This window comes from Xiphophorus hellerii, chromosome 13 (assembly GCF_003331165.1).
Source record: "Xiphophorus hellerii strain 12219 chromosome 13, Xiphophorus_hellerii-4.1, whole genome shotgun sequence".
Classification (NCBI taxonomy): Eukaryota; Metazoa; Chordata; class Actinopteri; order Cyprinodontiformes; family Poeciliidae; genus Xiphophorus; species Xiphophorus hellerii.
Genome location: NC_045684.1, coordinates 12,771,653 through 12,795,153, shown reverse-complemented (window position 1 = coordinate 12,795,153; position 23,501 = coordinate 12,771,653). Strand labels below are relative to the sequence as shown.

The 23,501-nt window shown below is 37.0% G+C and overlaps 3 protein-coding genes across 3 annotated transcripts; 2 read left to right on the top strand and 1 right to left on the bottom strand.

Moving 5' to 3' along the window:
• Positions 1 to 294: 294 nt before the first annotated feature.
• prcc (proline rich mitotic checkpoint control factor) lies at positions 295 to 6,865 on the bottom strand. Its single transcript, XM_032579916.1, has 7 exons — positions 6,025 to 6,865; positions 5,893 to 5,940; positions 4,224 to 4,712; positions 3,544 to 3,636; positions 3,287 to 3,433; positions 3,084 to 3,149; positions 295 to 2,210 (listed from the first exon to the last, which is right to left on the bottom strand). Exons 1-7 carry the CDS (start codon positions 6,298 to 6,300, stop codon positions 2,124 to 2,126), a joined length of 1,206 nt encoding a protein of 401 aa, XP_032435807.1. The 5' UTR covers positions 6,301 to 6,865; the 3' UTR covers positions 295 to 2,123.
• Positions 6,866 to 7,229: 364 nt separating this feature from the next.
• Positions 7,230 to 12,650, top strand: LOC116730580 (hepatoma-derived growth factor). The gene is made up of 6 exons (XM_032579914.1): positions 7,230 to 7,684; positions 9,103 to 9,179; positions 9,523 to 9,661; positions 10,285 to 10,443; positions 10,528 to 10,698; positions 11,146 to 12,650. Exons 1-6 carry the CDS (start codon positions 7,598 to 7,600, stop codon positions 11,164 to 11,166), a joined length of 654 nt encoding a protein of 217 aa, XP_032435805.1. The 5' UTR covers positions 7,230 to 7,597; the 3' UTR covers positions 11,167 to 12,650.
• Positions 12,651 to 12,902: 252 nt separating this feature from the next.
• Positions 12,903 to 17,333, top strand: mrpl24 (mitochondrial ribosomal protein L24). The gene is made up of 6 exons (XM_032579915.1): positions 12,903 to 13,017; positions 13,239 to 13,425; positions 14,153 to 14,248; positions 15,084 to 15,187; positions 15,898 to 16,028; positions 16,862 to 17,333. Exons 2-6 carry the CDS (start codon positions 13,243 to 13,245, stop codon positions 16,996 to 16,998), a joined length of 651 nt encoding a protein of 216 aa, XP_032435806.1. The 5' UTR covers positions 12,903 to 13,017; positions 13,239 to 13,242; the 3' UTR covers positions 16,999 to 17,333.
• The last annotated feature ends 6,168 nt before the right edge of the window (positions 17,334 to 23,501 follow it).

Here is a 23,501-nt window from a genome sequence, read left to right as displayed (position 1 = left end):
GTTGAAATATTGTTAAAACAATCTTTTAAGCACTTTTTCCTATCCATTTATTAATTGGTTATTCCAAAAATAAGCAGATTAGTTCTACACTGTATGGATAAATCAAGCAGAAAGGGCTTTTCACGTTGATACGAGTATTTTTTTTTTTAAGCTACAAATCAAACGTACAAGAATTATTTTTGTCAAAAAATGTAATGAATATGTTTTGTACAGCACATAGACCTAACCTGTTCAAGGAAGCATATGTCACACTTAGGAAACAGCAAAAAGGCATTAAAAATGTAAGAAAACAAGAAAAATTCAAAACTTGTTTATTGGATTTTAATTACACACTTATATAAAATAAACAAAAACAGGGCGAGCGCTTGAGATTTTTTGCAACGCAAATTGAAAAATTTAACATTTAGTCCTGTTTCAACATAACAAATATATATTTAAACTTCTGTAACTTTAAATTTCTTTCTGACTACAAATTCACCTTTTACTGCCGATATATAACATTTGGGTTTCCATCTGGGGTTGAGTTGGATCCGTTCACATTTACAGGCTTTTGAAGAAATCCTACTGGTGTCTTGTTACCATCGCTAAGCTACTGGAGAAAACCAGCACATTATTAATGGAGGGTTTATCTGGCATTTCAGAGAAAAATAATGTATACAGAACTGCTCCTATAGTTCACATAAGATGCGAAAATACAAGAAGAAAAGATGCAAACGTGTCCATCTGGACAGTTTAGTTTGGGCTTTTGAAGTTCACATTTTTTCTCCCAACAATCCTGCGATCAAACTGTTCAGATTGAACCTAAAACGACTGAAACCCGCAGAAGAAAAAGAAGGAAAAGTGGTAAAGAAAACAAGTGTTACAGATTTCTAGAACTCCCAGTAAAATAAAATAACTTGAGATGTTTGCTGCAGAAAAGCATCGCGGAACAAAATGACTTATTCTGAGAGGGGAGAAAAAATCTCAAATTAGTCAATTTAACAGATTGAAGCCTGAATTCTGAGTTTAATCTCAGAATTTTGAGATAAAAGTTAGAATCCAGAAATAAAAGCATAGCAACACAGAAATCTGACTTTAATATCAGAATTCTGAAACATTTTGAAAAAAAGAGAAAAACGAAACAATTTTGAGATTTTGACCGTTCCCACTCTTAGCTTTCTGCATTTCATCTAATTTAGTTTTTTTCTGTGAAATTTACTAAAGGCAAAATTATTTTTGCCTCAAAATTTCACTCTTGGAATTCAGAGGCAAAAAAGTCAAGAATTTCTAAATAGGAATTTGTGGATTTTGTTTCTTAGAGTTTTGCTTTAATCTCAGAATTCCCTTCCCTGAAAATTCTTAAACAGATTTTTGAATTTACTCTGATTTCTGAGGCAAAAAAGTCAAGAATTGATATTAATCAGAATTCTTCCTTCAATCTCAGAAGTTTTGAAGAAAAAAAATTCTGAGGTTAAAGTCAGAATTTTGAGGGGTTTTTTCCTTAGAATTTTGGCTTAAATCTCAGAATTATTTCCCCAACACCTAAGAATTATTAGGAAATTCTGATTCTACTTTAAGATTTCTGAGGCAAAAAAGTCAAGATTTTCCACGTTAAAAATGAGAATTCTTTTGGAGCGGTGGAACCACATTTTTAAAGATTTTTTTATTTTTTTTGCAACAAAGATTGACCAAATTTAAGCGCATGGTTGGCTCTCGACGAAGTCCTCATTGTAGCATAATTTACTGACTAGTCGATGATTTTGTGAATATTTTACATCACAACTTTCTATCTTAAAATTGTAACTAAAAACAACCAAACCAACAAAAACAATAAATCAGACCTTAGAAAATACCATGAATATGTTTTATAAACGTCCAAAGGAAAAACATGTGTGGTTCTGGTACCTTAAAAACACTGGTTGGGTTTCTCTGTAGGTTTAGCCTTTATATTTACTAGGAGAGACTGGGATTCAGACAGAGTAACACCATATCAAACAGAGTATTGAATGTTCAAGACATTGCAGGCTGCAGATCAGGAAGAAAAAAAAAACAGGTTTTGCTCCAAAAGGAAGAGGATAAATCTGGAGATCGGTAAATTGGGATACGATGTGTCTGTACGCCACAGCAGTCCAAAGCTACAGGATCTAGAAGCCATATTTGGCCTGGGTCTGACGCCGGGTCATCCTGTTTTCTGCCCAGTTGTTCTTCAGCTCAATCTCACGTTCCTTCGCCTGGGAAGAAGCAAAGCAAAGAAATTCAGAAACTGTTTATGTATTTATTTATATTATAAAATCCCACATGGACCATTAGCTAATCTGAATCTTTTGCAATGGGATAAAACAGCTTGAAGTACTTGTACTGTGAACGTTTTTCCATTTTCAATTAGATTTTATGTGATGCACTGACACAGAGCAGAACATAAATAAGGTTTTCAAGTATGTTTTACAAATCAACATCAAAAACATTTGGGCGTATCTGTATTCCTCTTCCACAGTTTAGGTCGGAGGCCAAAACTGAACTTTTTGACCTGAACAGCAGAAACGGTGTGAGCGAAAAACTAACACTATCCATCATCCAAAACTCACCATCCCCATGCAGATCAAAGCATATTTATGTGCTAAAATGGCCTAGTCAAATTATGGACCTAAATCAATGTGACAACCTGTAAGCAAGACTTAAAAATATATGTTCACACAGATTAGGGCAACACAATATTTTGTAAATGTATTGTTATTGCAGCAGGTGAAATGCACATGGTGAAGAACTGCTATTAAATATGATGAATTCCAGCTCTACTTTACTCCAGTAAAATTGTTGGAAGTAGTTGTTTGATTAAAAAATCAAAAATCTAAGACGATAAGAACTACAACTACATTGAAACTAAGTTGTTTCAATGCTAAAACAGAGAAAACCATATGTATAATTTTCCATCCATTTCCCTGCTAGGAACAATTTGTGCTCTTGTGACAAAAAATATGAATTAAAAAGTGTTTTTTAAAATTAAAATGTAATGTAAACACTATGATCAATGAAACTTCTTCTTTATGGTTAATGTTTCCAAGAGTTATTATTTAAATGCTTTGCATCTTTCAGCAGCTGCTTACCTGGTGAATGAGATACGTTATCTGATGCTTTCGCCTCTGTTGCCCTGTAGGCTGTTCTCCTCTTCTCTGCAGAAACATCAAAAAGCACTAAAGTTGGATTTAAATGCATCATTTCTAGTATTTTTATGTACTTTTCCAATAAATAGCACTTGAGTTTACCGTTTTTAACCAAAACTACACAGAGCTCATGCAAAAACGTTCACCTTGCTGTACGACTGGCGGGTTTGTTTTTCCTCAGAGATGCTCTTCGTCATCCACTGCTGGTTCCCACTCAGCTGGTCGTCTCCTTTGATTTCCAGAAACTTCACTTCCTCTTTGCCTCGGTTTCTTTTCCCCTGCAGCCGCATGAACTGCACAGCAGGCAAGTGAGAAGGAGTTTGTAGTGGTTTGTAAATTAGAAGTCTGCCTTTAAATGGGCTCAGAAAGGCAGTTTTATTAATGAACAGCAAATTTTTCTTACCCCTTCGTCGTCAAACATGTTAGAGTTGTCCGGCGGCTCGGCTTCTGCTGACTCCGGGTTAGGGTTCTGATAGTACGGCGCGTCATAGTAACCCTTTAAATGAAAACAAAAGTCACCTGAAGTATAGCTTTATTATATTTATAGATGGGACCAAAGTATTCATTTATTTACAATAAACTGAGAAAATGTTGGCTTTAGGACTGAAATGATTAATCCAATCAATTACTGAAATAATCGTCAACTAATTTAGTAATCGATTAATAGCTAACTGGAGTATAAATACTCAAAAAAAATGCAAATTGCTGGAAAAAAAACATATTCAGAGCAGAAATTAATCAAAAAATTCACATTTGTATGTTGATATGTTTTACCCAAAACTCCTCAAATGCCGGTTTTAGCTTCACTTGGCTCAAATTCACTAAAGAAATGCTACATTAGGCAAAAAAAATAAAAAATTTTTTGTTTGCATACTTTAATGTCTTTCTAATATTGCATAGAAAAGCTTAAGAGGTTAAATGAATAAACTGCAGAATTAGATTAATTGATTAAAATAAATGTTAGTTGGAGTAATAGTTGGCTTTAGTTACATTTCAGGTCAGATTGTTTCGGTAAAGAATTGAGCACACAGTGCATTACTCTGCGTCTGAAGTGAGCTGGCTCCTATAAATAGTTGGTTTTACCTCGGGGAACGCCTCTGGGCCGGCCATGGGTTGTTGATACTGGTCGTATTGACCGTCCCATGCGCTCGCTCCCTCATGGCTCCCTCCAAAGTCCAAAGGTGCATTCGACTGTCCCGGCTCATCAGCGGCCACGTAAGGACAGGGCTCAGCGGGGGCCGCCGGCTCAGGATCCACGATCGGGACGACGTCGGGAAGAGGCTGGGAGTCGTCCTCCAGGGAAAAGTAGTTCTGAGGGGATATGTCCTCCTCGTTGTTCTGGTCTTCCGCTGCGATTTGCTTCGCTACCTGCAGGGCCGCTGACTTGGCCGCGGCTTTGATGGCGGAGGGAGACGCACTGGAACCGATCAGACCCGAAGCAGCAGCCCCGGGTTTAGGTGCTTTGGGATCTGGACGCTTAGTGAGCGTGTGAGGGATCAAAGGTCGGTCCGTCTCCTTCACTGTTAGGTTTTTGGGTTTGGGGAGAATGGAGGACAGACCTGAACCGGCACTCTGGGGAGATGAACGGTCAAACTGGTTAAAATGGGAATGATTCATGTTACAACGACAAACTAAAAGGAGTTTTAGTTTTTCTTGATAGATTTACAACTCCTTTGAACTTCAGAAGGTGAAATTAAAAGAGCTAGATTATTAAAAAAATAAAATTAATTAACTAGACAGCCCCAAAATATCAGAAATATTCAGAGAAGTAACTAAGTCAAAAATGTACAAGCTATATATACATTTTTCATTTATGTAAAAAAAAAACCAAAAAACTCTTTCAGTAAATATGTTTTACCCCAAACTCCAAGAGTGACAGTTTTAGCTTCACCCAGTTCAAATTCACTAAAGGAATGCTTTATTTTTTCTTATTTAAAAAATGAATTGATTATTCACATCACTGATGTATTTTAAATATTGTATGAAAAGGCTTAAATTAAAAATCTACAAAATGTGTAAATTTTTTATATAACAAATGCAAGGATAATCGACAACTAAAATAATTGTTAGATCTACCTTAAACCTCTTCAAAACTTCATCACTGATCTCTCTGTAGTGTAATTTGGATTTTTTTTATGCAGTTTACAGTTTCGTGCAGAACAGATTAAATTAAACTCCATTTAATTTTACTTCCACTTCACAATTCTGTGCAACTCTTGCTTTGGTCTGTCTCATAAAATTCCAATAAACTACACTGAAGTTTGCAAACAAAATGTGAGTACTGATAAGATAAACACTGATTACTAGGCCTGTCACAATAATTAATAAATGGCATCATAAATTAAAACAAACTCAATCATTTCCATTGGCATGATTTATTGTTCATCTCTTTTTTTTTATCTCATTCTACCAAAAACTGGATGATAAACGTCTTAAGTTTGGTGATTTGGTCTCAACTAGCCCTTATTTTGAAGGACAATTTTGTTTACACAAACTTCATAGTTAATTTTATTTGTTGTTTTATTTATTTTGAATATTTATTTTCCAGTTCCACGTTTAAATGTTCATTAGAATTTAAAGCTTACTGATCTTTTAGAATGTGTCGTCGGATCATTATTTTGCCATTACCATCATGTTGCTTAAAAATGGTCTCAAAACAACAACATTATCATTTATCACAATAACTTCTGGAACAATATATTGTCCAACAAAATGTGTTATAGTGAGAAGCCTACTGATTGCACCGTCTTACCTGGGGTTGCAGCTTCTTTGGGACCGGCTCATCTTCTTCTGAGTCTGACTGCAAATAAAAATGATTAGAAATGATCATCTCAGGTCAACCAGAGTATGCACTGCGCATGATCAGGAGTCTGATTTAACTTACATCCCGCCTCTGAAGTTGTGGCACAGGGATCTTGACAGGCTCTGTTCGTTTCTTGGGTTTGGGCAGACTGGACAGGAACCCTCCTGTGCTTTCCTTTGCTACAGAGTTTTTTGCCCTGGATGCTGCCTCCTTCCCTCCAGCTGCAGATCCAGGTGCTTTAGGCGCAGGCAGGAAAGAGAAGAGCCCTCCCCCGCTAGGTTTACTCTCAGCTGCGGCAGAGGTCGAGGTTTCCTCCGAGTCACTCTCATCACTGCTACCATAAGCGACTAGAGACATGTTTGCTGAGGCTACCGAGGATTAGTATTATGGAGGGACTAGTGGACATGGATGAGTCGCTCTGAAAAAGCCGCACAAGCGTGTTTCCTGGTGAGCCGACCCGAGTTTTAAATGTACCACTATCTATGCTAAACAGATAAAATAACAGCGATCAAGAGCATTAAAGACGGGCTGAGTTGATCAACTGGAAACACGGAGCTAGCGAATGCTAGCTAGGCCACCGTGACCTATCTGCACACAGTTTCTTGCCCGGATGCAGAAATTTTAACTGTAATGTCTACGTCTGATCAAAACAAACACAATGTGTCGCTTTAAAGTAACTCTGCATTCGTAAACTACGCCCAGTACTCCCTTGACTCCATCAAAACATTCGCCTTCATCATCCAGTGATTGAGGACAACCGCCGACTTCTTTTTCCTGTGCTATTTACAGCAGCACTGAGACTATAGAGCCCCCTAATGCTCAGGTAGTAAAACAACAGGTTCTCATCCTAAATAATTGTGCGTTTCAATATTACGGAAAAGGATTAGGGTCATTGAAAAGTATATGTACTGTATATCGTCATCTTCCTGAAATAATGGCCTAAGTGATTTGGGGAAAACAAGATGAAAATAATTACCCCTTCTTAGTGATAAAATATGATTTAGGCAAAAAAAAAAAAAGAAAGACTTAGCCCATTATTTTAAGAAGAAGACCATGTTTTGACATTAATCTCAGCATTTTGAGTGTTGAAAATTTCAGAATTCTGAGATTAAGGTCAGAAATTGAGATGAATGCTAAGATTAAGGTAAGAAAAAACTATATATACATAGTTTCTGCTGTTTAGTTTCGACGTTACCCATGTATTTAGTCACAATTTTATGTTCGAGAAATTTGCTTTGATGTGAAGTTTTGGCCAGTAGGGGCGCTGTGTTTTCATTCCATGTAAATACTGGGGGGCGCGTCTGCCGAGGAAAGCGGGTTTCCATTTCAAACCTAAATAGTCCGGAGGACGGGCTAACGTTTATCCTCGGTAGAACATATTTCGCGCTAAGCAGTAGAAATCTATGTAGCGCAGAAATTGTTCTCTTATTTTTTGGCTGCGGGTTGTTTTCGTTGATCTGAATCCAAAGAAGAAGAACGAAGAAAAAATCACCCGCTCCGTCTTAGCTCCAATTTTTCCGCGCCTGGTTTGTTTATTTGGTTGTCAGATCGACGGTCCGCTTTGATTTTTGTCGCAGAAGGTGTTCACAAGAAATTTTAAGCCACACTAGCATTTCTTTTTATTCAAACACATCTCTGATATTCAACCAGAACCATGCCGAGATCCAACAGGCAAAAGGAATACAAACCTGGAGACCTGGTGTTTGCTAAAATGAAGGGGTATCCACACTGGCCTGCGAGGGTAAGCTCCCGCCGTTACATGCTTAGCTTCCAGCTTTGACTGTGCTGCTAACTTTAATTTATCCGTCTGCTGCTGCCGTTCTACCTTTCACTTGTTCACCCGAGAGGCCTAACGGTAGCCAGCTACCATGAGTTAGCTTAGCGCGGCCGTTTTTAGCCAGTGTAAACGAAAAGACCCAATAGTTAGCGATTACGCATTGCTTTCGTGCGCACCATGACATAAAAATTGCAGGCATCTTATTCAACACCGATGCTGTCATTTACTTATTTGTTAGTTCTCGTTATGCGCCGCTGTCGTGTCCCCTGAGGCCTGCGGAGGGGCTAGCGTTGACTTTAAGGGTTTCGCAGCCGTTACAGGGAGCAGCGCGTGAGCCACAAACTCTTAACGGTCACTTCAAGCACCGATAACCGCTGACCGGGAGCGAACGTTAACTAACAGCTTAACATGTGGTATAACAACGCACCAAGTCATTTGTCGTCATTAATTGCACATTAGATATGGTTGTTTTCTTTACAGCTGTTTAATTACTGACTTATTTACGACGGTTTTATGCTTCGCTGTTTGTAAACACGCGCACCTGGCCTCGCAACTGCGCTGCTTCTCACGTTGAAACGGTTTTCGTTTTACTTGTTCTGTCACATCGTGTCTTTAGTTTATCATTTAAGACAGACACTGTGTTCATTTCAGGATTGATTTTTTTTTTTTGTCACATTAGGATCCCTTGGTCGTTGGACATTTCTACGTGTTTTATTTATACAGTTTGACCAGGTTCTGTATGTTGGAGTGAAGTTTAAATTTTCACGTTTTTTCTCACCCTTTAAATGAAATGGAGAATTGTGTCTGTCTCATTTTTCTTACAACCCCAAATTGTACTGAAGTAATACTTAAACATGACTTTATTAAAGTAAAATGTAATTGTTCAAGAAGTTACCTTAGTAAATGTAACTGAGTAAATGTGAGTAATTAATACCCTTTTATTCAATAAAAGTGATTGCAGACAGATTACTCTTTACTTTCTGCTGTAACGGTGACTTTTGGCAGTGGTTTTTCCCTCCCTTTATTCAATCTTATCAGCTTTATCTCAACAGAATTTGGGCCCAGCCCCAACTACCAGCTCACAGCGCTCCTATCTGGTGAATGCCAAAAGCCCCGTCTGGCAGAGGCAAATGGTCACCATGTCTGTCCATCATGCTGGTGGTGTTTTTGTCCCTCCGTACTTTGCTATTCCCTTTTGAAAGGCTATTGATGCCAGCAGAATGACAGGCCCAATATGTGCACAGAAAGGATGTTCAGCAATTCACTATTATTAGATTATGAGACTCAGACTGTTGATTTAACTAGTTTGAGAAAGCATCCTTTCCCATTTTTAAGTTTGTTAAGTTTGCATTATATTATTCATCTCCTCTTTTCTTTCCCAGATTGATGAACTACCCGAAGGAGCTGTGAAGTCGCCCTCAAACAAGTACCAGGTGTTCTTCTTTGGGACACATGAGACGTAAGTATTTTGTGTTTAACCTGTTGTTAGTTTACTTTGTGCAGGAGAAATGTCAAAAACTGTGCCACTTTACTATTTTAGATTGGTCAGATATCAATTACTGTGTAGCCTCAGTGCTCACATCTAGGCACACACTATAAAAATGTTGCATTTCAAACAAAAGTCCTTAAAACATGATATACTTTGGACACCTCTGTGATTACTCATTACTTTCATTGTTAATAAATCACTAAGATACATTTTGTCATAATATGAAGCTTGCGGAGCTCTGTCACTGTTGAAATATTTTTGTTATGAGCTGGATTTCAGATTTTGGTTAATCTCAAATGTTCAATGATCACAGGGCTTTTCTGGGGGCCAAGGATCTTTTCCCATATGAGGAATGCAAGGAGAAATTTGGAAAGACCAACAAGAGGAAAGGCTTTGCTGAGGGACTCTGGGAAATTGAGAACAACCCCACTGTCACTCACGAAGGCTACGAGGTTGGTAGTCTGCCTGAATGAATGTGTATCACTGTGCAAAACATCAATATTGCAAACAACTGCTCAGATTAGTAGAAGTACCAAAAAATCGGGTTCTCTCTGTCTGATATATTTGCGGATGCTTCACCGGTTAAAGCAGCAGAAAATGTTCTAAGGGAGCACTAAAATGTTCAGATTTTCTTTTATTCCCACCATAACCTCAAATGTAACAGTGTTTTAAATAAACTACTGTGTTGAGATAAATCTAATGAATCTTTCGTTGGGATTTTTGTCAGTAGCTTTACTAATTCCTCACTGTCAGGGGGTTTTGTTTGCAATAAAAATGATTAATACTGTTTAGTATGATATATGTTGTTTTTATTTAAATTTTCATCACCATTATCACATGTTTCCCTTATGTGCAATTCCTAATTCCTGTGTGATTCCATTTTGTTGCTTGTGGTTTAAGGTTTTGTTTTATAAAATAAGATATCGACCCGATCAATGCAACCGATATTAAGCACAATAAGTTCTTAACCTCTAATGCTGTTATATAGAATGTTTTATGAATGGATGTCTATCTCTTGGTTCATGGTGACTTTTACATTTGTATTGCTTTTACATTTACTTTATTCTCTTTTTAGTCGGCAAAGAATGAGAACTCATCGGACGCTACTGGAGACATAGGCGGCGCAGAGAAAGCCAACACCGAGGGCAACAGTGACGAAGAGGAGGGGACTCTGGTCATCGACGAGAAGAACGATAGGGGAGGGACTAAACGCAAAGCAGAGGAGTCCACAGAGGTGAGCTTCAGTCGGTCAGATTGTCCAAACCGTCACGGTTAGATTACTGCTGGGCTGTCCTCAACGTTCGCTGCACTTTGATAGGAATCTCCCAAGCGGCCAAAGATTACAGAGGAAGAAGGCGAAAAGCCCAATACAGAGGCCAAGCTTAATGATGTGGAAGGAACCAAGGCAACAGCGCCTTCCTCACAGAGCGAGTCGAAACCAGAAGGCCAGGAGAAAGCTCCAGCAGAGGCCCAGCTAATAGCAGAAAAGGTGAAATGTTCTCATCAATGATGGCTACGATCAAAGTATTAGAACTGACTAACATACTTGTAGGCTAGTAAAGATGCTGCTTGTCCTTAGTCAGATAAACCAAACCTGGTTGTCTGTTTATACAGTGTCTGTGTGACTATCTGGTTTCAACTATATACCAGTTCAACAGCAACATATCTCTTATTTAATATAAATTTCAACATAAATGACACCATTTTATTAATATTGCAGTTTGAGATAGAAAATGTCTTTCTTATTTAAGAAAGGATTGAATTCTAAGTATTTTTTATCCATTTTTAATATTGTGTAAAAAACGAATCATCAGAATAATTGTTACTAAAATAATCCTTATTTGTAGTTTTTTTTTTGTGCATATGGTATTTATTAATTTTACACTGCTTATGTTTAAACCACTGCGCTAATTACAGTTTTCTTTTCTCCCTGCAGGCAGTAAGAGACAGCGCTTAACGTCGACTCAGAAGAAAACCAACAACCCTCAATGCTTCTCTCTGGAATTCAGGCTTCGAAATAAACACCTGTAGAAGGCCAGATTTCAGCTGTTTAATTAATGAGCAAATTATGTGAGGAAAAACATTTAAAAATACATGTTTGTATTGAAAGACAAACAAATTTCCATTTTGCCACTATCGGGATATTATATATCCCAGAATAAACAAAAGTAAGCATTCGCTGATCAGGCTTCAAACAATTGAACTGAGCATTTTCAAGCTTGTGTACAAACAGGATTTTGGTGTTTATATATTTTTTATTTCTAAGTGCAATTAAATAATTACAAAGACTGAATAATAGGTGTCAAAACATTTGTCAGTTTGAGGGAAGAAATAAACTTAATATATACTACATTTAACACAAAAGAAGATTAAATCACAAACTACTCCCATTCAGTGGGTTTTAAAACAGCGTACAGAAGAAAGAAATTCACCATCTCAGCTTCAGTTTGTAACCATTTCAGCCCCGTTTGTATCAAGCTGCTTCTCAGCCTCATTAGACATCTTTATTATTCAGTCATTGAATGCATGAAGAGTCTCGACATCTTCAGCAGCAGCAGCGTTGCTGCTTTGAAGTGAATGCCTCACTGAAGGTGACCAAACTGTGTAATGAATTTCTACATTTTCCCACATGTGGACTCCTTGGCTTCCAAACACATTGAACATGCAAACCCTGTTCAGTTCAGCCTGTTTCACTCAGAACTGCCCCGAAATCTCAGCCGATGACGACTTGTGTAGAAAGCAGAAAGACATTCCTGAGTGTCGTCTCTGCTCGATCTTGAAACGTTAAGGTGGGGTGGCGGTAACATCCGTTTTAAAGTATCTCGATCATCTGAATGAAACCCGTCAGAACCATTAGCTCAGTACACAAGCTCTAGTTACATTTTTCCAAATATGACACCAAGATTCACTGCATTCACAGATTAGTTGCACAGAATTTTCGTTCGGAAATGTTATTGCTGAAATTGTGAACGCTAACATAATTTGATTGTTGTTTTTTTTTTTTTCCTCTAAGAAATCAGAGTGTTATCATTACAGAGTTTTGACTTTGTAAAATTATATTTTACTTTTTTATTGTTTTGCCCAACCTTTTAACTGGAATACGAGTCATTTTACTTCAGTGGTCTTATTGTTTTCGCTGTGATACAAAGTTGTGGATGTGATTGTTCTCATTACGTTGGTGTTTCATCTGTTTACCAGTGTCGGCTTAAAAATTTATCAAGTCATTGAAAAAAAGGGAAAGCTATGGTAAAAAAAAAAAGATTATAAATCTTTTCCTTCACTTAATATTCAGAGTAAATTTTGTTTTTAAGTGTTTTTATTTTTATTTTTTGGATTTTGCTTTTTCTGTTTATTTCAGATGCTGACATTCATCTTATGCTACTGCTTAGTTTGCCATTGTAGTTGCCAGTCAATTTAATAAACATGTTGATTACCAAAAATGTATCCTGGTTTTGTTGTCTTTTGGGTTTCATGGGTGTTAAGTGAATTATTAGATTTATGATCAGCAGCTTTTCACCTATTTATCTTTTTTAAATAGTTTTTCTTTCCCCAAACTAACTACTCTGGAAGTTCAAACTTAGTTTAATTCGGAAGAAACAATCAAATACAGAAATGTACCATTTGGGAATATAAACAAACACACGAATTGATGCAGCAACGTCTGTCACTTTGGTCTTTGAGGACTTTCTTTGTAACGCAGTTGCGCATGCGTGAAGTCACGTCAAGACGCTCCGGTCCAGCAGGTGACGCTACAACTAGATAGTAGCCTCATTCGTCCTGCTACATGTGACATTGACATCAACAAAGGGTAAGCTATATATTATGTATTCGGTTTCCTTTAAAATCCACATCCATATGATAAAACTAAAACAGTAGCTGCAGTTTTATAGTAATATATTTACGAAAATAGGTGCGAGTAAAGAGCTAATGCTAACGAATGTTTACCATTGAGCATTGTTAGCCTAGCTTGCGTCGGTGAATTAAAAGAGTTGACGAGACGGATAACGTTATTTGCTTTGGTTCCTACAGCACCATGAGGCTGACCGCTCTCCTCTCGATGGCAGCCCGGGTTGTGGTGCCTAAAGATTACCGTTACGGTACCAATAGGCCCTGGACGGAGGCTGCTAAGAGGATGAATCCTCCGGGAAAGAAGAGGAGGAAGGTGTTCGTAGAGCCGATAGAGGCAGAAGACTGGACCGTACTGAAGGGGGACATGGTGAGAGCAAGACACTGAGTCTAGGAATAATCAAGTCTTCACATTCTAATGGTCCAACGCTGTAAGAGCTGCCTGGACTGCTTTATTTTAGTGTTTTACTTTACTGGAAAACACCACAAAACATTCAAACCTACCGCCATGTCCTCAAACAGTTAGAACTGTCTTCGGACTTGGATGCAGATTCATTGTCTTAACTTAAACATGAATAAAACTTAAATTGGTATAATTGGACAATCAGATTCCCTAAATGTAGTTGACAATGTCTCACCTGTGCATGGCAGTAGCAGTTCTGCATTATACAGTGAATTCTAATTTTCTTTGCCTGAAATTATGCAATTTTTGTCTGCTTTTTCCACATTACTGAAATCATAGGTCTCTAATCTAATTTTGACTTGTACCTCCAACATGGCGGATTAAAAAAATGAAAAGAAGAGTGAGCCAGAATTCATTCACCGTGTTGTAAAAGTCTAAATGCCAGGTATTTGTTGCCATTAAGCACGACAAGGGAGGTCAATTGTTTTTTTTCCATGTTCTTTCGCAAGAAATCATTTTTCTTGACCAAGTCCCAAACTTGGGTTAAAAGGCAATAGGCTCAACTCTCTTACTTTAACTATCCTAAAGGAAAAGAATACAACACAACCTGGTGTTTCCAAATCAATAACTACTTTACCAGTGTTATCAGTAAAATGTTGAATGTGAAGTCTTTTCAAAATGTTTTTCCTTGCAGGTTGAGATTCTTGCTGGTAAAGATAAAGGCAAACAGGGAAAGGTGACACAAGTCTTTAGGCGCAGAAACTGGGTCATCTTGGACGGACTGAACACGGTAAGAAAGCAATTTATTAAGACTTCACTGAATGCTGTAATATTAAGCCAAATAGGACCTATGTGTCATTTTCATTCATCTGTGGTTTTTCTAAGTTTATGTTAAAACTTAGAAACTACGGCTGTAATAGTAGCAGGAGGCTGAACACAAAGTTTCTCCACACTAGTACTAGTTAGTCATGCACAGTTTGTAACTAGTAATGCAGCTTGATACTAATAATAAACAGCTATTATTGTAATAATAGGTTGTAAAGAAGCACCACCAGGTGTGTGACTGTTTAACATTTTATTACCTTTTTACTTTGCGTTTCAAGTTGGCATTCATAATCCAGCTCTGATGCTTGTTTTTGTGTTATTTTATTTACAAATTTGTATGACATCTGGCCTGTAAGGAATATTGTTTGGTGCAGACTGGATTCAAACTTTGTAATTTTTTATGTTTCTGTCTCTGCTATTGTGAGAGTTGTTTTCTATTTAAGAAAGTATTTTTTTAAAACCCCGCAACCTAGCTTTACGTTTTACTGCTTTCGTTTCTCTGATTCTCCTGTGACTTCCATTATTAAAATCTCATGTGCTTTAATATTTGATTTTTCTACTTGTAATGCTGTTAATGATTTGACGGTATGCTGTATGTTTTGATGACTAAATACTGAGTTTTGTCTTCAGAAAGTACTTGAAAATAGCCACAGAAACTTTCTTTGTTTAGAACTCTTCATATTTCACCATAAAAGTCAGTATTGTTATTATTTTCCACAGCCAGACTCTTTAACTCCACTAGATGGAGCCATAAATCTGACTGAGTAGTTGTGGCAAACTGTTTCTTTTTCCTGCTGCAGCATTTCAGGTATGTGGGGAAAGCCGGGGATTACCCTGGGACCTACATTGCCAGCGAGGCTCCTTTGCTGCTCCGTGATGTCGCCCTCATTGACCCCTCAGACAGGTAGAATAAAGAGGAAAAAAAACAGGACGCATTTATTAAGTTCAGCATTTTTAACCACCTGAAAACCTTAAGAAATATTTCAATTAAACTCAGAACACAGAATTCAGTGGAGTGACAAATGTCGCAATAAGCAAAGAATCAATTAATGTCATGATAAATTAAAATGAACCCAATAAGGGATATTTTGTTTACAGAGACTTCATAATGCATTTTATTCATGGTTTTAGTTGTATGTGATTTATATTTCCTTTTTTATATAGTTTTTCATTGGCATGTTTTATTTTGGATATTTAAAATATCTTTCAATTCCTGTGTTAAGTATTCTTTACAAAATTAAAGTGTATTACGCTATGATGCTGTTATGTTATTGTTTATCACAATGTTGGAACAATTCATCATCCAGCAAAATTTAAATCCAATGTTTCCCTCCAATACAATCATAGATATGGGATAAAAAATTATGTACTCTTCATTTGAAATAAAAAAAAAAAAACAGGAGTAAAATTCTGTATAAAGTTATAACATGCAGAAAGCAGGACGGCAATCACTAAAAAAGGCACCAGTTGCAATTTAATCTCTCAATAAGTCTGTTTTTGTCTCCCAATATTTTAGTACTTCAGACAGAAGAATCTAATGTTGAGCGATTCGGCAGACTTTAAAGTACCGGATCAGATCTTTTCTGTCGTTACATTTTGATGGTTAATCTACAGGAAGCCCACTCAGATTGAGTGGAAGTACACAGAAGAAGGCGAGAGGGTGAGAGTGTCCAGCAGGACGGGACGAATCGTCCCCAAACCGGTGGTGGAGCGACGAGACGGCATCGTGCCTCAGCAGTGGAAAGGTGAGTGGGGAGCAGATTACGTCAGTCAGCTCATTAAAACCAGATGATTTATTTCCTACACCCAGAGCAACTTTAACTAGAGCTATCCTTTCATTCCCACAAATGAAAGTCACATAAGGAATGTTAGCATTGGTTAAGCTAGTCTGGAATGATGCCACTTTTGTTTATTTACATATTTTTGTGTATTTGTTCAGGTATATTCCCTGTTAGATGGGGAGGGAAGGATAAGAAGTCACTAAAAGTTGTAATATTTTTAAAAATAGGATTCAGGATTAGAAAAACTTTGGACCTATTATGCAAAATAAAAATGTTTCTATTTCCATTTTGGCCTCCACTGCTCCCAAGCGCTTTAAACAAAAACATCCAGTCATTTTTGGCAATAAGTTAATGTCTTTTGGTGTCTGGAAGATGAGCCGTTTCAAAAACCTCCTGATAGAAAAGTCACATTCCGTGGGCACTGCGCCGTTACCTAGCAACCGCAGCAGAATTTCACCCGTCACCTAGCAACCCAAGCGAAGCTCCAGCTCATTCGGTCAACTGGATGTACTGCTGTATGCGCTCTGCAATGGCTGCTAGCTGCTTATTTGGATTTAAAGCGGCAACAGACCCTAAAGCAGCTCATTCTGAAAGAGGCTCAAACTAGGAAGAACTGAGCAGACTGAAATCTTATTTTCTAAGAACAATTTTGTGCTAAAAAAATGTAATGTGTACATTACATTTATTCCTTGGATAAACATATCCAAGGAATATATGTTCAAGGAAGCATAAAAAGTCACCTTTAAAACACATTTAATTTCACATTTCAAACTGGAGTTCTTTCTGTTTCCACGCAGACGGGCCCAAAGACACCAGTCCTGAAGACACGCTTGAAAAAACGTACGTTCCATCTCTGAAAACCCTGGAAGAGGAGGTCATGGAGAAACTGGGTATTCAGGAGCACAGGAGGCACCAGAAGTCCTACTGGTACTGAAGATAAACGTCAGACTGGTTCTTCCTGGTTCTGTCCGGTTCTTACAGCTATGCTGACCACAGCGTTCTCTGGACTGTCAAGACAACAAAAGGAGCCCAAACGAACTTACAAACACTGTTTCAGCATTTTGTGGACCTCATCTGTGTGCAACTTATGTTCCTGAGGTATTCTGGGACTTTTTTATTTTTTCAGAATAACGTGAATAAATGTCAGGCCTGTGTTTTATTGTTTTGCAGGAAACAATAATAAATAGCAAAGTCCTAAATCATGGTTGTGAATAAGTACTTGCCTGCAGTTCCACACCTCCACAAAATAAAATTACTTTTTCAAGCTTAGTGGGGCCTTTTAAGCCTTTTTGACTTGTTTTGGTTTTAAACAATGTCAGCTTTAAGTTTGACTATTAAATAGAATGTCGTATTTAGCGGCCAAAGGGATTTAAATCGCTCAAAACAAAACAAAAAACCAGCAACCTCCATCAAAATGACTACAGATTTGTTTTATGAGTGCACTATCTTAAAATGTATTACTATTTTTAATAAAACTTCCTTTTTTTTGCTGCAACTGGTATTGGAGTAGTTTCCCAAATGATATTAACTGTACTTGTTATAAAACATTTGCACATTTAGTAAAAAATGACCATTAAATAAGCAGATTTACACTTGTTGTTGATGAGATTTAAATAATGACTCAAATATGATTTAACAGATACTGAACTGGTGAAAAGCCAGTACATTGATTCACAATCTGTTAAATCATATTTGATTAGTATCAACCTGCAGGTGGAAATGATCATTTTTGTTTGTTTTTTTGGCTATAAGCTTGTGTTTTGTTTTTAAAAGGTCAATAAAATGTTGTCGATATTTTACATACAAAACCTGAAAACAAAAGAAACAAGGGTCCTTTGACCTTTGCATATTTTGAATGTTTATTTTTATCTGAACACCACTTTGTCGCAACTATAGTTGTTTTAAGGTTCTTTATAAATAAAGTAGTAGTAGAAGTATAGAAAAAATAGCTTTTTAAAAACTAAACTTTCTTCCAGGAGGCAGGCTATTATTTGAATTTCTAAATATAAAATATATGATGGTGAGAAGTGGATCGCTTTGACCAACCATATTCTGTGTTGTAGAGCCTGAGTTTTTAAATTGTGTATCTTCTAGCAGTATGGAAGGACCAAAATATTTATGCTTTTATTTTTTATTATGTCAGTTTTGGTCCTCCATATAGCAGATGGCAGTGAGGAGTACCATCATCTTATAGCCAGGACTAATAGAACAATAATAACTTTATTTCAGGCTTCATTCAGTCAGTCTGAAAAACGAGATTATTAGTACTATTGGCAGCTTCAGGAACGGAAACGGGTGCCGCCTGTTCTGGATCAGTCATAAGGCAGAAAATGGCCTTTTTTTTTTTTATTATTATTATTATTTTTAAACCAATGCCCAGACAGACCCGCACACAGCTCTCTAAAACGTAAAGCTGTCAGAAAAATGAGTCTGTCTTTCCAAAATGTCTGGGAAACCTGAGGGAGACGTGGAAACGGTCTGGAAGGAGACGACTACACAGCCTGGATAGTTTCAACAAAGTCCTCACTCACCTCATATGACTCTTTCTCTCTGGCACCACCTGCGACGTGTTAAACCTTCGCAAGAATGACTTAATCTACAAATTTATTACCAGCTGTGGAAAATAACTTGGTACAAAAATAGTTTAGAAACTAAATCAGGCTATATGGGGAAAAAAAACCCATTTATTACAGGATAAGAACTGTTCCTTTTTATTTAATCAAAAATGATCACAGATGATTATTGCCTAAACAGTTTTACCTTTTTGCCTCTGGCATGCTTTCCATTTTAAATGTTTTGACCAAACGCAGGTAACAGCAAAACGAGCTGAAGTAATTTTCTGAAGTTACTTGATGGTGCAACGAGGAAGAAGGCGCCATTTCTTCTGGAGCCACCTAGAAAATCCAATATGGCTGCAGCCATGTTCATTTTTGAAGTTGGTGAAAGAAACTTCCAATTTACCAATACAATTTAAAGTGACTTGAAAAAGTATTCACACACCCCAAAACCTGGTATCTAGTACTTTTTAAAATCAATATTAATGAATTATTGACTTACAGCAAGCTTTTATTTCTAGCTGAAAAGTTACTTGTAAGGTAGTTTTGTTTTATTTTTAGTATACTAAGATATTAGTACTAGAAACTAGACCAAAAAGGCTAATTAAGATTTTGTGTTTTTGAAGTGTCGTCTCAACTATCGCATTCATAAACAGGTTTTCTTCCCTGACTGTCTTGTATTTAACTCCAACCTTCAACCTATAACCTCTGACCTTCACCCCCACTCCATGATGCTGCCATCACCATGTGTTATTATGTTTATACTGTTTATGTGTTTGTTTAGAATCACACTTATTGTTCATTCTTGAACATGTTTTGCTGTGTGACGGTAGCTGATATAACAGGAATCTAATTAGGAAAAGGGACCAAATATGTCTGACCTTTCAGAATTGATTTGTCATTTTTGTCATTTATGTTCCACTTCACCATTTTTATTACTTTATGTCGGGCTATCACATAGAATTTGAAGTAAATATATAGAGGTTTGTGGTTGTAATGTAATAAAAGTTGGAAAGGGTTGTTAATACTTTAGACAGATGACTTTATGAGAAATCCAAACTATAACTTGGAAATCTTAATTGTGATTGGAAAATAAAATGGCACCAACAAGAGTTATAATCAAAATTTGCAGGAAGCATTGCTTCTTTATTTTCTCGTTGCTGTTTTTAATAAAGCATTCATCCAGTCAAACTTCTGGAATTAAAACATTTTGGCCACATGCTCATAAATAAGCCAACATTTTCACTTTTACCCATAAATATACAGCTTTATATGTATGGATAAAACAACCAGTGAATTTAATGTGATCTACAGGTTTGTATAAAAGGAGCGTGCTTCATGTATAGGTTTCTTTATCCATCTGGTCAACCACATTGTATTGATTTACCGTGAAACCAAGCAGCTTCCATGCCAGCTCCTCAGCTGGTGAAGCAACTAAAGCTTCATTCATCTACAGAAGGAGCTGACGTGTTGCCGATTGTACATTTGCGCGGAGATTTCACAGTGGATCTCTATACCATAATTTCTGGTCAGTGCGATGCAGAAAGCGTGGTGAGTCGTCGGTTTGGCTGGTGGTGGGATGAGGGCTGCAGATTTTCCCAGACTCGCCCCTCCCGAACCGGTTTCCCTCCGCATCGCATCCAGGAGGGAATAAAAGTTGCCAGTCAGCGGAAACATGTTTTCTTTTCTCTTTTTTTTTTCTTTGAGGTTTTCAACTTTATGGGAGGAAAAATGAGTCTGAGGCCGGTCGTCTCTACTGTCATTGTACGGTTTCGAGTCTGCAGCTAGGTGAGGTGTAGTGGTGAAGTGGAACTGATGCATTACTTCATTTGTCTTATTTATTCTTTTTTCCCATTTGCTCACGGAAATTGCTGATTTTAGCCTCAAGTTGTCCCTCTTATAATTTCTGTCTTGTGGTGAGTTGACAGAAGTTCTGGTAATCCAGTTAAAGGAAACCGCTTGCATGACTCAAGCAGAATCAAAGATGCATAAAGAGTAAACTGGAGGCTCTGCTGTTGTTTAGCTGAGTCATATTGGCTCCTCGACCGCAAGCATTAATGAGTCCCACCTGGCAGAGATGATTGCATGTAAAACAGCTAAATTTACAAGCAGAAACTGCTTATTGAGCGTGAGATTATGTCAAAAATAAACTGATGAAGTGGTGGACAATGGGCGTTTAAAACACGGATTTAAAAACCCCAGGACTTCCAGAACATCTGAAGACCGTTTCTAACTAAATTCATGTACTGCTCTGGGCTCGGCACATGATCTAAGCTGCAGCTTCAGTGTAATAACAGAGTCTGATTATAGGCTGGATGTTTAAAGGCTGCTGGAAAATGTAACTTTAGCCCTCATGCAGCTCTGAGCCATCGTCTGCCTGCATTTTTAACTGTGTTTGGGCAAATTTAGTCAGCTGCAAGCACATATTTGTATATGACTGTAATTTATTGTGGTTCAAATGATAAAACAAACTTCTTTAGATCTTTAATTTATTCTGATAGCTTCAGTTTTCCAGACCAATGTTGTGCTTGGCAGTAGCTTTTGAAAATAACATTTAAGTACGTCATAAACATACTCATAATTGAGCCAGATTTCTGTATTCTGTATTATTTTTACTGGTCTGATATAATATTCTAACCGTAAATGTTGTGTTTACATTGGCAATAGACGAAAAGTAATCATAATGTACTGAAATAAAGGATTAAAAACATAATTCTGGGTGTACATTGAGTTACTGAAATTAAGGAAGTTTTTAATAATATAATTTATTGAATATAGTCTCAATAAACAACAATAAAAACTTTGAGTAAAAAGCCATTTTAATCATTTTACCTTTTACAGCACACACTTTAAATAATAGTTAATAATAAAAAAGTATAAAGAAATAATATACGTATACATATAAGAAATAAGTATTTCATGAAGCTCAGATTACATAAATTTATTTTTAAATTTAAAAATAGGAAAAGAGAACGTCTATTATCAGATCTGGGATGACCAGCGGCACCCTCTGCTGGACGGCGGCCAAACTACAACAATTTGGAACGACAACAGTAAGAAAAGGACCAAAGGATTGTAATTAATCAATTGGAACTAATTTTAGTCTAATAAACCATTAATGGACAATTAATTGTAAGTACACCACTTCATTGATTGCAAGCGTAGCTCAGAGAACTATGGCCTCAGAATTAAAAAAGCCAACAAAAACCACCTATAGGTCAGAGGTATAGCAACAATCCAAACACCAATTTTTGCTCTCAGTCCATCTAAATAAAACTCATTTAGATTCATTTAGATATTACATGAAGTTTACAAAAAACGGCTTTCATTTTTGACAAATGTTTACTGTCAAAATTTGTTGTAATTTTTAAATAACCACAATTTTATGTATATTACTGATATAACTAGAAAAATCACATAGTTTCCACACTTTAACCAGAAAAATAGATCTAAAGAATATATAAATTTTAATGTCATTCTGTTGTAGAAGTTAAATGCAATTATTCCAAAAACTACTAAAACATGCTTTTGTTAGTGTATCTATATCTAAAACATAAGCTAGTTATTTATTTTTTTACCCCTCCAGGGGGTCTTTTGTGGGCTCTGGTGTCCCTTATGTGATAGTGGGCTGACAGGAAACGGGGAAGGAGAGGGGGGAAGACATGCAGCAAATGTTGTCGGGTCCGGGAGTCGAGGACTCAAGGTCTCCAAATATGGGTCATGCTATCCCCTAAGCCACCACGGCACGCCCCTAGTTATTTTTTTTAGCTAAAGTTTTAAAGAGCCATAGTGGCTTTGGAGTCTGAAATCTTTGATTCGAAGCAGAACCAGAACAACTTTCACCTCTTCATTATCCAGTAAAGTACCTGAAAGTACATCAGTTTGTTCATCTTCTTGAAGTCACAATGGAGGATTTCAGGAATAACCAGAAGAGTGTTACAATAAATATAATCTAAACACAGATTTCTTTACTATTTTATGTCACCCTTACAACCTGATTTGTTAGTTCACACAAGTTTTAAACAGAAAGTTTCTCTTTACGTTCTGTTTCACTTATTGGGAGAAATTCCTTGTATAAATGGTGTTATTCTGCTGCCTGTGGAGTCAATCTAGGTCACTGTGACAGCTGGTCCAAGACTGAAGCAAGACCTCTGATCTCCGGCTGCTCTTTGAGCACTGACATTTCCTTCCCAGACTGTCACCCTGGTGTCAGATTCCTCAGGTGTGCAGAGCCAAGAGATGCTGTTGAATCACAGGACGGCCACCACAAAGCACCATTCACCGGCTGCACACTTTCCCCATCTTATTTTTCTTACTAGGCAACAAAAACATACAAGATGACTGCATAAATCTAGTAGTAAAAAGCTAAATGTTTAGCCTTAACAAATACACTCTACACAGAGAAACAGGGTTTATAGAGGTTGTGTTATTTTTGATTTTCTGTTTTGTGGTTCTATAAACATCTTGTTGGGATTTGTTCTTGTTTCTTGTGGTCTTTGCTTTCCCTGCTCCAGTGTGCTGAATGGGGCAACACATCTAAAACCAACACTAACCCTCTGTTTGTGACACAAAATAAAGCTATGTGACTTTTATATACAGAGAATGAAAGCAAATGGTTGATTCGGTCAAATATCTTGCATATTAGAGACTTGGTTAATTTAAACATGCTATTAGTTATGTTTAAAACTAGAAAAAATTATTGCCAAACGTTCTTTGTCCTTACAAAGAACTGTGATAGAAATAACAGAGGGAAATACGATTTCCAAAGTAAAACTGTTTGTGCTTTCTTAAAAACAATTATGCATTTTGGTGCATGGAGTAAAAACTATGGAACAATTTGTATAAGGAGTTAATAATGTTATGTTATGTTTATAATGTAATG

Bases quoted from the DNA above. Each gene is read 5' to 3' on its own strand.
- LOC116730580 (XM_032579914.1), top strand. From the start codon at position 7,598: ATGCCGAGATCCAACAGGCAAAAGGAATACAAACCTGGAGACCTGGTG. The intron at 9,662-10,284 runs GTTGGTAGTCTG...TTCTCTTTTTAG, and splicing joins TCACTCACGAAGGCTACGAG to TCGGCAAAGAATGAGAACTC. The intron at 10,699-11,145 runs GTGAAATGTTCT...TTCTCCCTGCAG, and splicing joins CCCAGCTAATAGCAGAAAAG to GCAGTAAGAGACAGCGCTTA.
- prcc (XM_032579916.1), bottom strand. From the start codon at position 6,300: ATGTCTCTAGTCGCTTATGGTAGCAGTGATGAGAGTGACTCGGAGGAA. The intron at 5,941-6,024 runs GTAAGTTAAATC...TTTTATTTGCAG, and splicing joins CACAACTTCAGAGGCGGGAT to TCAGACTCAGAAGAAGATGA. The intron at 3,150-3,286 runs GTGAACGTTTTT...ATGTTTCTGCAG, and splicing joins CCCGCCAGTCGTACAGCAAG to AGAAGAGGAGAACAGCCTAC.
- mrpl24 (XM_032579915.1), top strand. From the start codon at position 13,243: ATGAGGCTGACCGCTCTCCTCTCGATGGCAGCCCGGGTTGTGGTGCCT. The intron at 14,249-15,083 runs GTAAGAAAGCAA...TTCCTGCTGCAG, and splicing joins TCTTGGACGGACTGAACACG to CATTTCAGGTATGTGGGGAA. The intron at 16,029-16,861 runs GTGAGTGGGGAG...GTTTCCACGCAG, and splicing joins CGTGCCTCAGCAGTGGAAAG to ACGGGCCCAAAGACACCAGT.